Here is a 20475-nt window from a genome sequence, read left to right as displayed (position 1 = left end):
CTGTACATATTACCTTGACTAACCTGTACATATTACCTCGACTAACCAGTACCCCCTGTACATATTACCTCGACTAACCTGTACCCCCTGTACATATTACCTCGACTAACCTGTACCCCCTGTACATATTACCTCGACTAACCTGTACCCCCTGTACATATTACCTCGACTAACAGTACCCCCTGTACATAACCTGGTTATTATTAATCTTATTCTTTTACTGTAGTTTGTCTTGTAAATATTTTCTCAACTCTATTTAAAACTGCATTGTTGGTTAAGGGCCTGTAAGTAAGCATTTCACGGTAAGGTCTACCTACACCTGCTGTATTTGTCGCACGTGACAAATACAATGTGATTTGAATAGCATTATTTAAGAGAGCAGTAACATCTGGGCCTGTATCCGCATAGTGTCTCAGAGTAGCTGATCTAGGATCAGGAACCCACCTGTCCATATCATCTCATCAATTATGATGTGAAAGGACAAACTGATCCTAGATCAGCACTTTTAGTCAGACAATTTAAGGATACAGGCCCTGATGACGATCAACACCTCACTCACAATGCATATCACAAACATCTTAACTTTTAAAGGTCAATTTTCTTCTCAAATTAAAATCACTGCCTGGACAATAAGCACAGAGAAACACATTCACCAATATCCATACTCAATCCCCAAAAGATTATAGTTTACAGAAAAAAACTTGTTGTCCACACAACCAAAGTAAAGCCGTACAAGGACGGTGGTAGACAGTTGTTGGCTGAAGACCAGCCCTGAGTGAGGACTACCTGCTGCCATAAACACAGCCCTGAGTGAGGACTACCTGCTGCCATAAACACAGCCCTGAGTGAGGACTACATGCTGCCATAAACACAGCCCTGAGAGGACTACCTGCTGCCATAAACACAGCCCTGAGTGAGGACTACCTGCTGCCATAAACACAGCCCTGAGTGAGGACTACCTGCTGCCATAAACACAGCCCTGAGTGAGGACTACATGCTGCCATAAACACAGCCCTGAGTGAGGACTACATGCTGCCATAAACACAGCCCTGAGTGAGGACTACCTGCTGCCATAAACACAGCCCTGAGTGAGGACTACATGCTGCCATAAACACAGCCCTGAGTGAGGACTACCTACTGCCATAAACACAGCCCTGAGTGAGGACTACCTGCTGCCATAAACACAGCCCTGAGAGGACTACCTGCTGCCATAAACACAGCCCTGAGTGAGGACTACCTGCTGCCATAAACACAGCCCTGAGTGAGGACGACATGCTGCCATACACACAGCCCTGAGTGAGGACGACCTGCTGCCATAAACACAGCCCTGAGAGGACTACATGCTGCCATAAACACAGCCCTGAGTGAGGACGACATGCTGCCATAAACACACAGCCCTGAGTGAGGACTACATGCTGCCATAAACACAGCCCTGAGTGAGGACTACATGCTGCCATAAACACAGCCCTGAGTGAGGACTACATGCTGCCATAAACACAGCCCTGAGTGAGGACTACCTGCTGCCATAAACACAGCCCTGAGTGAGGACTACATGCTGCCATAAACACAGCCCTGAGAGGACTACCTGCTGCCATAAACACAGCCCTGAGTGAGGACGACATGCTGCCATAAACACAGCCCTGAGTGAGGACTACCTGCTGCCATAAACACAGCCCTGAGTGAGGACGACATGCTGCCATAAACACAGCCCTGAGAGGACTACCTGCTGCCATACACACAGCCCTGAGAGGACTACATGCTGCCATAAACACAGCCCTGAGTGAGGACTACATGCTGCCATAAACACAGCCCTGAGTGAGGACTAGATGCTGCCATAAACACAGCCCTGAGTGAGGACTACATGCTGCCATACACACAGCCCTGAGTGAGGACTACCTGCTGCCATAAACACAGCCCTGAGAGGACTACATGCTGCCATAAAACACAGCCCTGAGTGAGGACTACCTGCTGCCATAAACATAGCCCTGAGTGAGGACGACATGCTGCCATAAACACAGCCCTGAGTGAGGACGACATGCTGCCATACACACAGCCCTGAGAGGACTAGATGCTGCCATAAACACAGCCCTGATTGAGGACTACATGCTGCCATAAACACAGCCCTGAGAGGACTAGATGCTGCCATAAACACAGCCCTGAGTGAGGACTACATGCTGCCATAAACACAGCCCTGAGTGAGGACGACATGCTGCCATAAACACAGCCCTGAGTGAGGACTACCTGCTGCCATAAACACAGCCCTGAGTGAGGACGACATGCTGCCATAAACACAGCCCTGAGAGGACTACCTGCTGCCATACACACAGCCCTGAGAGGACTACATGCTGCCATAAACACAGCCCTGAGTGAGGACTACATGCTGCCATAAACACAGCCCTGAGTGAGGACTAGATGCTGCCATAAACACAGCCCTGAGAGGACTACATGCTGCCATAAACACAGCCCTGAGTGAGGACTAGATGCTGCCATACACACAGCCCTGAGTGAGGACTACCTGCTGCCATAAACACAGCCCTGAGTGAGGACGACCTGCTGCCATAAACACAGCCCTGAGTGAGGACTACCTGCTGCCATAAACACAGCCCTGAGTGAGGACTACCTGCTGCCATAAACACAGCCCTGAGTGAGGACTACATGCTGCCATAAACACAGCCCTGAGTGAGGACTACCTGCTGCCATAAACACAGCCCTGAGTGAGGACGACCTGCTGCCATAAACACAGCCCTGAGTGAGGACTACCTGCTGCCATAAACACAGCCCTGAGTGAGGACTACCTGCTGCCATAAACACAGCCCTGAGTGAGGACTAGATGCTGCCATAAACACAGCCCTGAGTGAGGACTAGATGCTGCCATAAACACAGCCCTGAGTGAGGACTACATGCTGCCATAAACACAGCCCTGAGTGAGGACTACATGCTGCCATAAACACAGCCCTGAGTGAGGACTACCTGCTGCCATAAACACAGCCCTGAGTGAGGACGACATGCTGCCATAAACACAGCCCTGAGTGAGGACTACCTGCTGCCATAAACACAGCCCTGAGTGAGGACTACATGCTGCCATAAACACAGCCCTGAGTGAGGACTACCTGCTGCCATAAACACAGCCCTGAGTGAGGACTACATGCTGCCATAAACACAGCCCTGAGTGAGGACTACCTGCTGCCATAAACACAGCCCTGAGTGAGGACTACCTGCTGCCATAAACACAGCCCTGAGTGAGGACTACCTGCTGCCATAAACACAGCCCTGAGTGAGGACTACCTGCTGCCATAAACACAGCCCTGAGTGAGGACTACCTGCTGCCATAAACACAGCCCTGAGTGAGGACTACCTGCTGCCATAAACACAGCCCTGAGTGAGGACTACATGCTGCCATAAACACAGCCCTGAGTGAGGACTACCTGCTGCCATAAACACAGCCCTGAGTGAGGACTACATGCTGCCATAAACACAGCCCTGAGTGAGGACTACCTGCTGCCATAAACACAGCCCTGAGTGAGGACTACATGCTGCCATAAACACAGCCCTGAGAGGACTACATGCTGCCATAAACACAGCCCTGAGTGAGGACTACCTGCTGCCATAAACACAGCCCTGAGTGAGGACTACATGCTGCCATAAACACAGCCCTGAGTGAGGACTACCTGCTGCCATAAACACAGCCCTGAGTGGACTACCTGCTGCCATAAACACAGCCCTGAGTGAGGACTACCTGCTGCCATAAACACAGCCCTGAGTGAGGACTACCTGCTGCCATAAACACAGCCCTGAGTGGACTACCTGCTGCCATAAACACAGCCCTGAGTGAGGACTACATGCTGCCATAAACACAGCCCTGAGTGAGGACTACATGCTGCCATAAACACAGCCCTGAGTGAGGACTACATGCTGCCATAAACACAGCCCTGAGTGAGGACTACCTGCTGCCATAAACACAGCCCTGAGTGAGGACTACCTGCTGCCATAAACACAGCCCTGAGTGAGGACTACCTGCTGCCATAAACACAGCCCTGAGTGAGGACTACATGCTGCCATAAACACAGCCCTGAGTGAGGACTACATGCTGCCATAAACACAGCCCTGAGTGAGGACTACCTGCTGCCATAAACACAGCCCTGAGTGAGGACTACATGCTGCCATAAACACAGCCCTGAGAGGACTACATGCTGCCATAAACACAGCCCTGAGTGAGGACTACCTGCTGCCATAAACACAGCCCTGAGTGAGGACTACATGCTGCCATAAACACAGCCCTGAGTGAGGACTACATGCTGCCATAAACACAGCCCTGAGTGAGGACTACCTGCTGCCATAAACACAGCCCTGAGTGGACTACCTGCTGCCATAAACACAGCCCTGAGTGAGGACTACCTGCTGCCATAAACACAGCCCTGAGTGAGGACTACCTGCTGCCATAAACACAGCCCTGAGTGGACTACCTGCTGCCATAAACACAGCCCTGAGTGAGGACTACCTGCTGCCATAAACACAGCCCTGAGTGAGGACTACCTGCTGCCATAAACACAGCCCTGAGTGAGGACTACCTGCTGCCATAAACACAGCCCTGAGTGAGGACTACCTGCTGCCATAAACACAGCCCTGAGTGAGGACTACATGCTGCCATAAACACAGCCCTGAGTGAGGACTACCTGCTGCCATACACACAGCCCTGAGTGAGGACTACCTGCTGCCATAAACACAGCCCTGAGTGAGGACGACCTGCTGCCATACACACAGCCCTGAGTGAGGACTAGATGCTGCCATAAACACAGCCCTGAGTGAGGACTACCTGCTGCCATAAACACAGCCCTGAGTGAGGACTACCTGCTGCCATAAACACAGCCCTGAGTGAGGACTACCTGCTGCCATAAACACAGCCCTGAGTGAGGACTACATGCTGCCATACACACAGCCCTGAGTGAGGACGACATGCTGCCATAAACACAGCCCTGAGTGAGGACTACCTGCTGCCATAAACACAGCCCTGAGAGGACTACCTGCTGCCATAAACACAGCCCTGAGTGAGGACTACCTGCTGCCATAAACACAGCCCTGAGTGAGGACTACCTGCTGCCATAAACACAGCCCTGAGTGAGGACTACCTGCTGCCATAAACACAGCCCTGAGTGAGGACTAGATGCTGCCATAAACACAGCCCTGAGTGAGGACTACATGCTGCCATACACACAGCCCTGAGTGAGGACTACATGCTGCCATACACACAGCCCTGAGTGAGGACTACATGCTGCCATACACACAGCCCTGAGTGAGGACTACATGCTGCCATAAACACAGCCCTGAGTGAGGACTACATGCTGCCATAAACACAGCCCTGAGTGAGGACTACATGCTGCCATAAACACAGCCCTGAGTGAGGACTACATGCTGCCATACACACAGCCCTGAGTGAGGACTACATGCTGCCATAAACATAGACAGTCACACAACAACCTCCTCTCCACAGACACGGGGCATTATTCCGCTTTGAGAGAGAGACACGGGGCATTATTCCGCTTTGAGAGAGAGACACGGGGCATTATTCCGCTTTGAGAGAGAGACACGGGGCATTATTCCGCTTTGAGAGAGAGACACGGGGCATTATTCCGCTTTGAGAGAGAGACACGGGGCATTATTCCGCTTTGAGAGAGAGACACGGGGCATTATTCCGCTTTGAGAAAGAGAGACACGGGGCATTATTCCGCTTTGAGAAAGAGAGACACGGGGCATTATTCCGCTTTGAGAAAGAGAGACACGGGGCATTATTCCGCTTTGAGAAAGAGAGACACGGGGCATTATTCCGCTTTGAGAAAGAGAGACACGGGGCATTATTCCGCTTTGAGAGAGAGAGACACGGGGCATTATTCCGCTTTGAGAGAGAGACACGGGGCATTATTCCGCTGAGAGAGAGAGACACGGGGCATTATTCCGCTTTGAGAGAGAGACACGGGGCATTATTCCGCTTTGAGAGAGAGACACGGGGCATTATTCCGCTTTGAGAGAGAGACACGGGGCATTATTCCGCTGAGAGAGAGAGAGACACGGGGCATTATTCCGCTTTGAGAGAGAGAGACACGGGGCATTATTCCGCTTTGAGAGAGAGAGACACGGGGCATTATTCCGCTTTGAGAGAGACACGGGGCATTATTCCGCTTTGAGAGAGAGACACGGGGCATTATTCCGCTGAGAGAGAGAGAGACACGGGGCATTATTCCGCTTTGAGAGAGAGAGACACGGGGCATTATTCCGCTTTGAGAGAGACACGGGGCATTATTCCGCTTTGAGAGAGAGACACGGGGCATTATTCCGCTGAGAGAGAGAGAGACACGGGGCATTATTCCGCTTTGAGAGAGAGACACGGGGCATTATTCCGCTTTGAGAGAGAGACACGGGGCATTATTCCGCTTTGAGAGAGAGACACGGGGCATTATTCCGCTTTGAGAGAGAGACACGGGGCATTATTCCGCTTTGAGAGAGAGAGACACGGGGCATTATTCCGCTTTGAGAGAGAGAGACACGGGGCATTATTCCGCTTTGAGAGAGAGAGACACGGGGCATTATTCCGCTTTGAGAGAGAGAGACACGGGGCATTATTCCGCTGAGAGAGAGAGACACGGGGCATTATTCCGCTTTGAGAGAGAGAGACACGGGGCATTATTCCGCTTTGAGAGAGAGAGAGACACGGGGCATTATTCCGCTGAGAGAGAGAGACACGGGGCATTATTCCGCTGAGAGAGAGAGACACGGGGCATTATTCCGCTGAGAGAGAGAGACACGGGGCATTATTCCGCTGAGAGAGAGAGACACGGGGCATTATTCCGCTTTGAGAGAGAGACACGGGGCATTATTCCGCTGAGAGAGAGACACGGGGCATTATTCCGCTTTGAGAGAGAGACACGGGGCATTATTCCGCTGAGAGAGAGAGACACGGGGCATTATTCCGCTTTGAGAGAGAGACACTGGGCATTATTCCGCTTTGAGAGAGAGACACTGGGCATTATTCCGCTTTGAGAGAGACACTGGGCATTATTCCGCTTTGAGAGAGACGGGGCATTATTCCGCTTTGAGAGAGACGGGGCATTATTCCGCTTTGAGAGAGACGGGGCATTATCCTTCTTTGAGAGACACGGGGCATTATCCTGTTTTGAGAGACACGGGACATTATTCTGCTATGAGAGACACGGGACATTATCCTGCTTTGAGAGAGACACGGGACATTATCCCGCTTTGAGAGAGACACGGGGCATTATTCCGCTTTGAGAGAGACACGGGGCATTATTCCGCTTTGAGAGACACGGGGCATTATTCCGCTTTGAGAGAGAGACACGGGGCATTATTCCGCTTTGAGAGAGAGACACGGGGCATTATTCCGCTTTGAGAGAGAGACACGGGGCATTATTCCGCTTTGAGAGAGAGACACGGGGCATTATTCCGCTTTGAGAGAGACACGGGGCATTATTCCGCTGAGAGAGAGAGAGACACGGGGCATTATTCCGCTTTGAGAGAGAGAGACACGGGGCATTATTCCGCTTTGAGAGAGAGAGACACGGGGCATTATTCCGCTTTGAGAGAGAGACGGGGCATTATTCCGCTTTGAGAGAGAGACGGGGCATTATTCCGCTTTGAGAGAGAGACGGGGCATTATTCCGCTTTGAGAGAGAGACACGGGGCATTATTCCGCTTTGAGAGAGAGACACGGGGCATTATTCCGCTTTGAGAGAGAGACACGGGGCATTATTCCGCTTTGAGAGAGAGACACGGGGCATTATTCCGCTTTGAGAGAGAGACACGGGGCATTATTCCGCTTTGAGAGAGAGACACGGGGCATTATTCCGCTTTGAGAGAGAGACACGGGGCATTATTCCGCTGAGAGAGAGAGAGACACGGGGCATTATTCCGCTTTGAGAGAGAGACACGGGGCATTATTCCGCTTTGAGAGACACAGGGCATTATTCCGCTTTGAGAGACACGGGGCATTATTCCGCTTTGAGAGACACGGGGCATTATTCTGCTTTGAGAGACACGGGGCATTATTCTGCTTTGAGAGACACGGGGCATTATTCTGCTTTGAGAGACACGGGGCATTATTCTGCTTTGAGACACACGGGACATTATCCTGCTTTGAGACACACGGGACATTATCCTGCTTTGAGACACACGGGGCATTATTCTGCTATGAGAGACACGGGGCATTATCCTGCTTTGAGAGACACGGGGGATTATCCTGCTTTGAGAGAGACGGGGCTTTATTCTGCTTTGAGAGACACGGGGCATTATTCTGCTATGAGAGAGAGACACGGGGCATTATTCCGCTTTGAGAGACACGGGGCATTATTCTGCTTTGAGAGACACGGGGCATTATTCTGCTTTGAGAGACACGGGGCATTATTCTGCTATGAGAGAGAGACACGGGGCATTATTCTGCTATGAGAGAGACACGGGGCATTATTCCGCTATGAGAGAGACACGGGGCATTATTCCGCTTTGAGAGACACGGGGCATTATTCCGCTTTGAGAGACACGGGGCATTATTCCTCTTTGAGAGACACGGGGCATTATTCCGCTTTGAGAGACACGGGGCATTATTCTGCTTTGAGAGACACGGGGCATTATTCTGCTTTGAGAGACACGGGGCATTATTCTGCTTTGAGAGACACGGGGCATTATTCTGCTTTGAGAGACACGGGGCATTATCCTGTTTTGAGAGACACGGGGCATTATCCTGTTTTGAGAGACACGGGGCATTATTCCGCTTTGAGAGACACGGGGCATTATTCCGCTTTGAGAGACACGGGGCATTATTCCGCTTTGAGAGACACGGGGCATTATCCTGCTTTGAGAGAGAGACGCGGGGCATTATTCTGCTTTGAGAGAGAGAGAGAGACACGGGGCATTATTCCGCTGAGAGAGACACGGGGCATTATTCCGCTTTGAGAGACACGGGGCATTATTCCGCTTTGAGAGAGAGACACGGGGCATTATTCCGCTTTGAGAGAGAGACACGGGGCATTATTCCGCTTTGAGAGAGAGACACGGGGCATTATTCCGCTTTGAGAGAGAGACACGGGGCATTATTCCGCTTTGAGAGAGAGAGACACGGGGCATTATTCCGCTTTGAGAGAGAGAGACACGGGGCATTATTCCGCTTTGAGAGAGAGAGACACGGGGCATTATTCCGCTGAGAGAGAGAGACACGGGGCATTATTCCGCTGAGAGAGAGAGACACGGGGCATTATTCCGCTTTGAGAGAGAGAGACACGGGGCATTATTCCGCTTTGAGAGAGAGAGAGACACGGGGCATTATTCCGCTGAGAGAGAGAGACACGGGGCATTATTCCGCTGAGAGAGAGAGACACGGGGCATTATTCCGCTGAGAGAGAGAGACACGGGGCATTATTCCGCTGAGAGAGAGAGACACGGGGCATTATTCCGCTTTGAGAGAGAGACACGGGGCATTATTCCGCTGAGAGAGAGACACGGGGCATTATTCCGCTTTGAGAGAGAGACACGGGGCATTATTCCGCTGAGAGAGACACGGGGCATTATTCCGCTTTGAGAGAGAGACACTGGGCATTATTCCGCTTTGAGAGAGAGACACTGGGCATTATTCCGCTTTGAGAGAGACACTGGGCATTATTCCGCTTTGAGAGAGACGGGGCATTATTCCGCTTTGAGAGAGACGGGGCATTATTCCGCTTTGAGAGAGACGGGGCATTATCCTTCTTTGAGAGACACGGGGCATTATCCTGTTTTGAGAGACACGGGACATTATTCTGCTATGAGAGACACGGGACATTATCCTGCTTTGAGAGAGACACGGGACATTATCCCGCTTTGAGAGAGACACGGGGCATTATTCCGCTTTGAGAGAGACACGGGGCATTATTCCGCTTTGAGAGACACGGGGCATTATTCCGCTTTGAGAGAGAGACACGGGGCATTATTCCGCTTTGAGAGAGAGACACGGGGCATTATTCCGCTTTGAGAGAGAGACACGGGGCATTATTCCGCTTTGAGAGAGAGACACGGGGCATTATTCCGCTTTGAGAGAGACACGGGGCATTATTCCGCTGAGAGAGAGAGAGACACGGGGCATTATTCCGCTTTGAGAGAGAGAGACACGGGGCATTATTCCGCTTTGAGAGAGAGAGACACGGGGCATTATTCCGCTTTGAGAGAGAGAGACACGGGGCATTATTCCGCTTTGAGAGAGACACGGGGCATTATTCCGCTTTGAGAGAGACACGGGGCATTATTCCGCTTTGAGAGACACGGGGCATTATTCCGCTTTGAGAGACACGGGGCATTATTCCGCTTTGAGAGACACGGGGCATTATTCCGCTTTGAGAGACACGGGGCATTATTCTGCTTTGAGAGACACGGGGCATTATTCTGCTTTGAGAGACACGGGGCATTATTCTGCTTTGAGAGACACGGGGCATTATTCTGCTTTGAGAGACACGGGGCATTATCCTGTTTTGAGAGACACGGGGCATTATCCTGTTTTGAGAGACACGGGGCATTATTCCGCTTTGAGAGACACGGGGCATTATTCCGCTTTGAGAGACACGGGGCATTATTCCGCTTTGAGAGACACGGGGCATTATCCTGCTTTGAGAGAGAGACGCGGGGCATTATTCTGCTTTGAGAGAGAGAGAGAGACACGGGGCATTATTCCGCTGAGAGAGACACGGGGCATTATTCCGCTTTGAGAGACACGGGGCATTATTCCGCTTTGAGAGAGAGACACGGGGCATTATTCCGCTTTGAGAGAGAGACACGGGGCATTATTCCGCTTTGAGAGAGAGACACGGGGCATTATTCCGCTTTGAGAGAGAGACACGGGGCATTATTCCGCTTTGAGAGAGAGAGACACGGGGCATTATTCCGCTTTGAGAGAGAGAGACACGGGGCATTATTCCGCTTTGAGAGAGAGAGACACGGGGCATTATTCCGCTGAGAGAGAGAGACACGGGGCATTATTCCGCTGAGAGAGAGAGACACGGGGCATTATTCCGCTTTGAGAGAGAGAGACACGGGGCATTATTCCGCTTTGAGAGAGAGAGAGACACGGGGCATTATTCCGCTGAGAGAGAGAGACACGGGGCATTATTCCGCTGAGAGAGAGAGACACGGGGCATTATTCCGCTGAGAGAGAGAGACACGGGGCATTATTCCGCTGAGAGAGAGAGACACGGGGCATTATTCCGCTTTGAGAGAGAGACACGGGGCATTATTCCGCTGAGAGAGAGACACGGGGCATTATTCCGCTTTGAGAGAGAGACACGGGGCATTATTCCGCTGAGAGAGAGAGACACGGGGCATTATTCCGCTTTGAGAGAGAGACACTGGGCATTATTCCGCTTTGAGAGAGAGACACTGGGCATTATTCCGCTTTGAGAGAGACACTGGGCATTATTCCGCTTTGAGAGAGACGGGGCATTATTCCGCTTTGAGAGAGACGGGGCATTATTCCGCTTTGAGAGAGACGGGGCATTATCCTTCTTTGAGAGACACGGGGCATTATCCTGTTTTGAGAGACACGGGACATTATTCTGCTATGAGAGACACGGGACATTATCCTGCTTTGAGAGAGACACGGGACATTATCCCGCTTTGAGAGAGACACGGGGCATTATTCCGCTTTGAGAGAGACACGGGGCATTATTCCGCTTTGAGAGACACGGGGCATTATTCCGCTTTGAGAGAGAGAGACACGGGGCATTATTCCGCTTTGAGAGAGAGACACGGGGCATTATTCCGCTTTGAGAGAGAGACACGGGGCATTATTCCGCTTTGAGAGAGAGACACGGGGCATTATTCCGCTTTGAGAGAGACACGGGGCATTATTCCGCTGAGAGAGAGAGAGACACGGGGCATTATTCCGCTTTGAGAGAGAGAGACACGGGGCATTATTCCGCTTTGAGAGAGAGAGACACGGGGCATTATTCCGCTTTGAGAGAGAGACGGGGCATTATTCCGCTTTGAGAGAGAGACGGGGCATTATTCCGCTTTGAGAGAGAGACGGGGCATTATTCCGCTTTGAGAGAGAGACACAGGGCATTATTCCGCTTTGAGAGAGAGACACGGGGCATTATTCCGCTTTGAGAGAGAGACACGGGGCATTATTCCGCTTTGAGAGAGAGACACGGGGCATTATTCCGCTTTGAGAGAGAGACACGGGGCATTATTCCGCTTTGAGAGAGAGACACGGGGCATTATTCCGCTTTGAGAGAGAGACACGGGGCATTATTCCGCTGAGAGAGAGAGAGACACGGGGCATTATTCCGCTTTGAGAGAGAGACACGGGGCATTATTCCGCTTTGAGAGACACGGGGCATTATTCCGCTTTGAGAGACACGGGGCATTATTCCGCTTTGAGAGACACGGGGCATTATTCTGCTTTGAGAGACACGGGGCATTATTCTGCTTTGAGAGACACGGGGCATTATTCTGCTTTGAGAGACACGGGGCATTATTCTGCTTTGAGACACACGGGACATTATCCTGCTTTGAGACACACGGGACATTATCCTGCTTTGAGACACACGGGGCATTATTCTGCTATGAGAGACACGGGGCATTATCCTGCTTTGAGAGACACGGGGGATTATCCTGCTTTGAGAGAGACGGGGCTTTATTCTGCTTTGAGAGACACGGGGCATTATTCTGCTATGAGAGAGAGACACGGGGCATTATTCCGCTTTGAGAGACACGGGGCATTATTCTGCTTTGAGAGACACGGGGCATTATTCTGCTTTGAGAGACACGGGGCATTATTCTGCTATGAGAGAGAGACACGGGGCATTATTCTGCTATGAGAGAGACACGGGGCATTATTCCGCTATGAGAGAGACACGGGGCATTATTCCGCTTTGAGAGACACGGGGCATTATTCCGCTTTGAGAGACACGGGGCATTATTCCGCTTTGAGAGACACGGGGCATTATTCCGCTTTGAGAGACACGGGGCATTATTCCGCTTTGAGAGACACGGGGCATTATTCTGCTTTGAGAGACACGGGGCATTATTCTGCTTTGAGAGACACGGGGCATTATTCTGCTTTGAGAGACACGGGGCATTATCCTGTTTTGAGAGACACGGGGCATTATCCTGTTTTGAGAGACACGGGGCATTATTCCGCTTTGAGAGACACGGGGCATTATTCCGCTTTGAGAGACACGGGGCATTATTCCGCTTTGAGAGACACGGGGCATTATCCTGCTTTGAGAGAGAGACGCGGGGCATTATTCTGCTTTGAGAGAGAGAGAGAGACACGGGGCATTATTCCGCTGAGAGAGACACGGGGCATTATTCCGCTTTGAGAGACACGGGGCATTATTCCGCTTTGAGAGACACGGGGCATTATTCCGCTTTGAGAGACACGGGGCATTATCCTGCTTTGAGAGAGAGACACGGGGCATTATTCTGCTTTGAGAGAGAGAGAGACACGGGGCATTATTCTGCTATGAGAGACACGGGGCATTATTCCGCTTTGAGAGACACGGGGCATTATTCCGCTTTGAGAGAGACGGGGGCATTATCCTGCTTTGAGAGACACGGGGCATTATTCCGCTTTGAGAGAGACGGGGGCATTATCCTGCTTTGAGAGACACGGGGCATTATCCTGCTTTGAGAGAGACACGGGGCATTATTCTGCTTTGAGAGAGACATGGGGCATTATTCTGCTATGAGAGACACGGGGCATTATCCTGCTTTGAGAGACGCGGGGCATTATTCCGCTTTGAGAGAGACACGGGGCATTATCCTGCTTTGAGAGACACGGGGCATTATTCCGCTATGAGAGAGACACGGGGCATTATTCCGCTATGAGAGAGACACGGGGCATTATTCTGCTTTGAGAGACACGGGGCATTATTCTGCTTTGAGAGACACGGGGCATTATTCTGCTTTGAGAGACACGGGGCATTATTCTGCTTTGAGAGACACGGGGCATTATCCTGTTTTGAGAGACACGGGGCATTATCCTGTTTTGAGAGACACGGGGCATTATTCCGCTTTGAGAGACACGGGGCATTATTCCGCTTTGAGAGACACGGGGCATTATTCCGCTTTGAGAGACACGGGGCATTATTCCGCTTTGAGAGACACGGGGCATTATTCCGCTTTGAGAGACACGGGGCATTATCCTGCTTTGAGAGAGAGACGCGGGGCATTATTCTGCTTTGAGAGAGAGAGAGAGACACGGGGCATTATTCCGCTGAGAGAGACACGGGGCATTATTCCGCTTTGAGAGACACGGGGCATTATTCCGCTTTGAGAGACACGGGGCATTATCCTGCTTTGAGAGACACGGGGCATTATCCTGCTTTGAGAGAGAGACACGGGGCATTATTCTGCTTTGAGAGAGAGAGAGACACGGGGCATTATTCTGCTATGAGAGACACGGGGCATTATTCCGCTTTGAGAGACACGGGGCATTATTCCGCTTTGAGAGAGACGGGGGCATTATCCTGCTTTGAGAGACACGGGGCATTATTCCGCTTTGAGAGAGACGGGGGCATTATCCTGCTTTGAGAGACACGGGGCATTATCCTGCTTTGAGAGAGACACGGGGCATTATTCTGCTTTGAGAGAGACACGGGGCATTATTCTGCTATGAGAGACACGGGGCATTATCCTGCTTTGAGAGACGCGGGGCATTATTCCGCTATGAGAGAGACACGGGGCATTATCCTGCTTTGAGAGACACGGGGCATTATCCTGCTTTGAGAGAGACACGGGGCATTATCCTGCTTTGAGAGACACGGGGCATTATCCTGCTTTGAGAGACACGGGGCATTATTCCGCTATGAGAGACACGGGGCATTATCCTGCTTTGTCTCGGCTGTAGACCATGATCGTGTGTACCGGTCCCCGACTGAAAGCAAACAGCAACATGTTTAGCAACTTCCCAGTGATCAAAACTTGATGAAAATACATATTTTTGTTTGAGACAGCAGTACAGGATACTTACTTGTCACTATCTGTTTTATAGATGCGTGCAATCTCTGGTACTAGAGGGTCGTCTGGGTTGGGGTCACATAAGAGGGAGCAAATGGAGAGCAGAACTGCGGAGGAAGACAGGTACAAGAGTTACAACCCGTTTCTCTGTTGTGTAACTGGGAACAGGAGCCATGGGTTGGATCCCCACTACAGGACGACTCTCACATAGACATCTATGTGGATCTATATTGGATCCCCACTACAGGACGACTCTCACATAGACATCTATGTGGATCTATATTGGATCCCCACTACAGGACGACTCTCACATAGACATCTATGTGGATCTATATTGGATCCCCACTACAGGACGACTCTCACATAGACATCTATGTGGATCTATATTGGATCCCCACTACAGACGACTCTCACATAGACATCTATGTGGATCTATATTGGATCCCCACTACAGGACGACTCTCACATAGACATCTATGTGGATCTATATTGGATCCCCACTACAGGACGACTCTCACATAGACATCTATGTGGATCTATATTGGATCCCCACTACAGGACGACTCTCACATAGACATCTATGTGGATCTATATTGGATCCCCACTACAGACGACTCTCACATAGACATCTATGTGGATCTATATTGGATCCCCACTACAGACGACTCTCACATAGACATCTATGTGGATCTATATTGGATCCCCACTACAGGACGACTCTCACATAGACATCTATGTGGATCTATATTGGATCCCCACTACAGGACGACTCTCACAGACATCTATGTGGATCTATATTGGATCCCCACTACAGACGACTCTCACATAGACATCTATGTGGATCTATATTGGATCCCCTCTACAGACGACTCTCACATAGACATCTATGTGGATCTATATTGGATCCCCACTACAGGACGACTCTCACATAGACATCTATGTGGATCTATATTGGATCCCCACTACAGACGACTCTCACATAGACATCTAGGTGGATCTATATTGGATCCCCACTACAGGACGACTCTCACATAGACATCTATGTGGATCTATATTGGATCCCCACTACAGGACGACTCTCACATAGACATCTATGTGGATCTATATTGGATCCCCACTACAGGACGACTCTCACAGACATCTATGTGGATCTATATTGGATCCCCACTACAGGACGACTCTCACAGACATCTATGTGGATCTATATTGGATCCCCACTACAGACGACTCTCACATAGACATCTATGTGGATCTATATTGGATCCCCACTACAGACGACTCTCACATAGACATCTATGTGGATCTATATTGGATCCCCACTACAGACGACTCTCACATAGACATCTATGTGGATCTATATTGGATCCCCACTACAGACGACTCTCACATAGACATCTATGTGGATCTATATTGGATCCCCGCTACAGACGACTCTCACATAGACATCTAGGCCATGTGACGTAGTAATGTCTGATCCTTATGATACATACACAGAGGCACATTAAAAATGGTAGAAAACATCTCCAGAATCTCTCTTGAAATGACTTTGTAGTCCGGGACTAGGCTTAATCTGTGTCCGGTAAACTGCCCCATAATGCACCTTCAGTGGATCTGTCCGTCAACAGAGTAGGCCTAACTCACCTTTAGAAATAGTTAAAGCCGGCGACCACTGTGATCTGAGAATATCCAGACAGATACTGCCGTTACTGTTAATATTGGGGTGGTAAATTCTTGTGGTAAACGCTAACTGGGAGAGAAAGAGAGAGAGAGACAGAGAGAGAGGAGAACAAGAGACAGAGAGAGAGACGGAGACAGAGAAAAATATTAATTCAACAAAACATTAACTAGTAAATCACCCCTCCTACCCCACCACATTAACTAGTAAATCACCCCTCCTACCCCACCACATTAACTAGTAAATCACCCCTCCTACCCCACCACATTAACTAGTAAATCACCCCTCCTACCCCGCCAAATTAACTAGTAAATCACCCCTCCTACCCCACCACATTAACTAGTAAATCACCCCTCCTACCCCACCACATTAACTAGTAAATCACCCCTCCTACCCCACCACATTAACTAGTAAATCACCCCTCCTACCACAACATTAACTAGTAAATCACCCCTCCTACCCCACCACATTAACTAGTAAATCACCCCTCCTACCCCACCACATTAACTAGTAAATCACCCCTCCTACCCCACCACATTAACTAGTAAATCACCCCTCCTACCCCACCACATTAACTAGTAAATCACCCCTCCTACCACAACATTAACTAGTAAATCACCCCTCCTACCACCACATTAACTAGTAAATCACCCCTCCTACCACCACATTAACTAGTAAATCACCCCTCCTACCCCACCACATTAACTAGTAAATCACCCCTCCTACCCCACCACATTAACTAGTAAATCACCCCTCCTACCCCACCACATTAACTAGTAAATCACCCCTCCTACCCCACCACATTAACTAGTAAATCACCCCTCCTACCCCACCACATTAACTAGTAAATCACCCCTCCTACCCCACCACATTAACTAGTAAATCACCCCTCCTACCACCACATTAACTAGTAAATCACCCCTCCTACCCACCACATTAACTAGTAAATCACCCCTCCTACCCCACCACATTAACTAGTAAATCACCCCTCCTACCCCACCACATTAACTAGTAAATCACCCCTCCTACCCCACCACATTAACTAGTAAATCACCCCTCCTACCCCACCACATTAACTAGTAAATCACCCCTCCTACCCCACCACATTAACTAGTAAATCACCCCTCCTACCCCACCACATTAACTAGTAAATCACCCCTCCTACCCCACCACATTAACTAGTAAATCACCCCTCCTACCCCACCACATTAACTAGTAAATCACCCCTCCTACCCCACCACATTAACTAGTAAATCACCCCTCCTACCCCACCACATTAACTAGTAAATCACCCCTCCTACCCCACCACATTAACTAGTAAATCACCCCTCCTACCACCACATTAACTAGTAAATCACCCCTCCTACCACAACATTAACTAGTAAATCACCCCTCCTACCCCACCACATTAACTAGTAAATCACCCCTCCTACCCCACCACATTAACTAGTAAATCACCCCTCCTACCCCACCACATTAACTAGTAAATCACCCCTCCTACCCCACCACATTAACTAGTAAATCACCCCTCCTACCCCACCACATTAACTAGTAAATCACCCCTCCTACCCCACCACATTAACTAGTAAATCACCCCTCCTACCCCACCACATTAACTAGTAAATCACCCCTCCTACCCCACCACATTAACTAGTAAATCACCCCTCCTACCCCACCACATTAACTAGTAAATCACCCCTCCTACCCCACCACATTAACTAGTAAATCACCCCTCCTACCCCACCACATTAACTAGTAAATCACCCCTCCTACCCCACCACATTAACTAGTAAATCACCCCTCCTACCCCACCACATTAACTAGTACATCACCCCTCCTACCCCACCACATTAACTAGTAAATCACCCCTCCTACCCCACCACATTAACTAGTAAATCACCCCTCCTACCCCACCACATTAACTAGTAAATCACCCCTCCTACCCCACCACATTAACTAGTAAATCACCCCTCCTACCCCACCACATTAACTAGTAAATCACCCCTCCTACCCCACCACATTATCTAGTAAATCACCCCTCCTACCCCACCACATTAACTAGTAAATCACCCCTCCTACCACACACATTAACTAGTAAATCACCCCTCCTACCACCACATTAACTAGTAAATCACCCCTCCTACCCCAACCACATTAACTAGTAAATCACCCCTCCTACCACCACCACATTAACTAGTAAATCACCCCTCCTACCCCACCACATTAACTAGTAAATCACCCCTCCTACCCCACCACATTAACTAGTAAATCACCCCTCCTACCCACCACATTAACTAGTAAATCACCCCTCCTACCCCACCACAGTAACTAGTAAATCACCCCTCCTACCCCAACCACATTAACTAGTAAATCACCCCTCCTACCCCACCACATTAACTAGTAAATCACCCCTCCTACCCACCACATTAACTAGTAAATCACCCCTCCTACATTCTAGTATCCCCCATCATTAACTAGGAAATCACCCCGCCTACCCACCACATTTACTAGTATATCACCCCTCCTACCACCACATTAACTAGTTAATCACCCCTCCTACCTCCCACATTAACTAGTAAATCACCCCTCCTACCCCACCACATTAACTAGTAAATCACCCCTCCTACCCCACCACATTAACTAGTAAATCACCCCTCCTACCCCACCACATTAACTAGTAAATCACCCCTCCTACCCCACCACATTAACTAGTAAATCACCCCTCCTACCCAACCACATTAACTAGTAAATCACCCCTCCTACCCCACCAACATTAACTAGTAAATCACCCCTCCTACCCACACATTAACTAGTAAATCACCCCTCCTACCACCACATTAACTAGTAAATCACCCCTCCTACCCCACCACATTAACTAGTAAATCACCCCTCCTACCACCACATTAACTAGTAAATCACCCCTCCTACCCCACCACATTAACATAGTAAATCACCCCTCCTACCCCACCACATTAACTAGTAAATCACCCCTCCTACCCCACCACATTAACTAGTAAATCACCCCTCCTACCCACCACATTAACTAGTAAATCACCCCTCCTACCCCACATAACTAGTAAAATCACCCCTCCTACCCCACCACATTAACTAGTAAATCACCCCTCCTACCCCACCACATTAACTAGTAAATCACCCCTCCTACCCCACCACATTAACTAGTAAATCACCCCTCCTACCACCACATTAACTAGTAAATCACCCCTCCTACCACCACATTAACTAGTAAATCACCCCTCCTACCCCACCACATTAACTAGTAAATCACCCCTCCTACCCCACCACATTAACTAGTAAATCACCCCTCCTACCCCACATTAACTAGTAAATCACCCCTCCTAACATTAACTTAGTAAATCACCCCTCCTACCACCACATTAACTAGTAAATCACCCCTCCTACCACACCACATTAACTAATAAATCACCCCTCCTACCCCACCACATTAACTAGTAAATCAACCCCTCCTACCACCACATTAACTAGTAAATCACCCCTCCTACCACCACATTAACTAGTAAATCACCCCTCCCCTACCCCACCACATTAACTAGTAATCACCCCCTCCTACCCACCACATACTAGTAAATCACCCCTCCTACCCCACCACATTAACTAGTAAATCACCCCTCCTACCCCACACTTTAACTTGTAAATCACCCCTCCTACCACCAACATTAACCTAGAAATCCCACCCCTCTACCACCACATTAACTAGTAAATCACCCCTCCTACCACACCACATTAAACTAGAAATCACCCCTCCTACCACAACATTAACTAGTAAATCCCCCCTC

The 20475-nt window shown here is 49.7% G+C and overlaps 1 protein-coding gene and 1 long non-coding RNA gene across 4 annotated transcripts in view; both read right to left on the bottom strand.

The window, feature by feature from the left end:
• LOC129842517 (ubiquitin-conjugating enzyme E2 D2-like) overlaps positions 1–20475 on the bottom strand; it is a 39565-nt gene that overhangs the window by 4433 nt on the left and 14657 nt on the right. Inside the window, exons 5-6 of the mRNA XM_055911095.1 lie at positions 16627–16732; positions 14999–15092 (exon numbers count right to left, since the gene is read on the bottom strand). Coding sequence (XP_055767070.1) covers positions 14999–15092; positions 16627–16732 — 200 coding nt within the window. The remainder of the gene's footprint in view (positions 1–14998; positions 15093–16626; positions 16733–20475) is intronic.
• Positions 262–14992, bottom strand: LOC129842519 (uncharacterized). Of its 3 annotated transcripts, none has more exons than XR_008757615.1 (3): positions 3461–14992; positions 1413–3425; positions 262–1134 (listed from the first exon to the last, which is right to left on the bottom strand). It is a non-coding gene; the product is annotated as an uncharacterized LOC129842519 (long non-coding RNA). The 3 variants fall into 3 exon arrangements; XR_008757614.1 differs by having other exon boundaries at positions 262–1517; positions 1792–3425; XR_008757613.1 differs by having other exon boundaries at positions 262–3110; positions 3146–3425.

This window comes from Salvelinus fontinalis, unplaced genomic scaffold, assembly GCF_029448725.1.
Source record: "Salvelinus fontinalis isolate EN_2023a unplaced genomic scaffold, ASM2944872v1 scaffold_0045, whole genome shotgun sequence".
Taxonomy (NCBI): domain Eukaryota; kingdom Metazoa; phylum Chordata; class Actinopteri; order Salmoniformes; family Salmonidae; genus Salvelinus; species Salvelinus fontinalis.
Note: the sequence above shows the minus strand (reverse complement) of the source record. Positions and strands in the feature narration are given on the sequence as shown.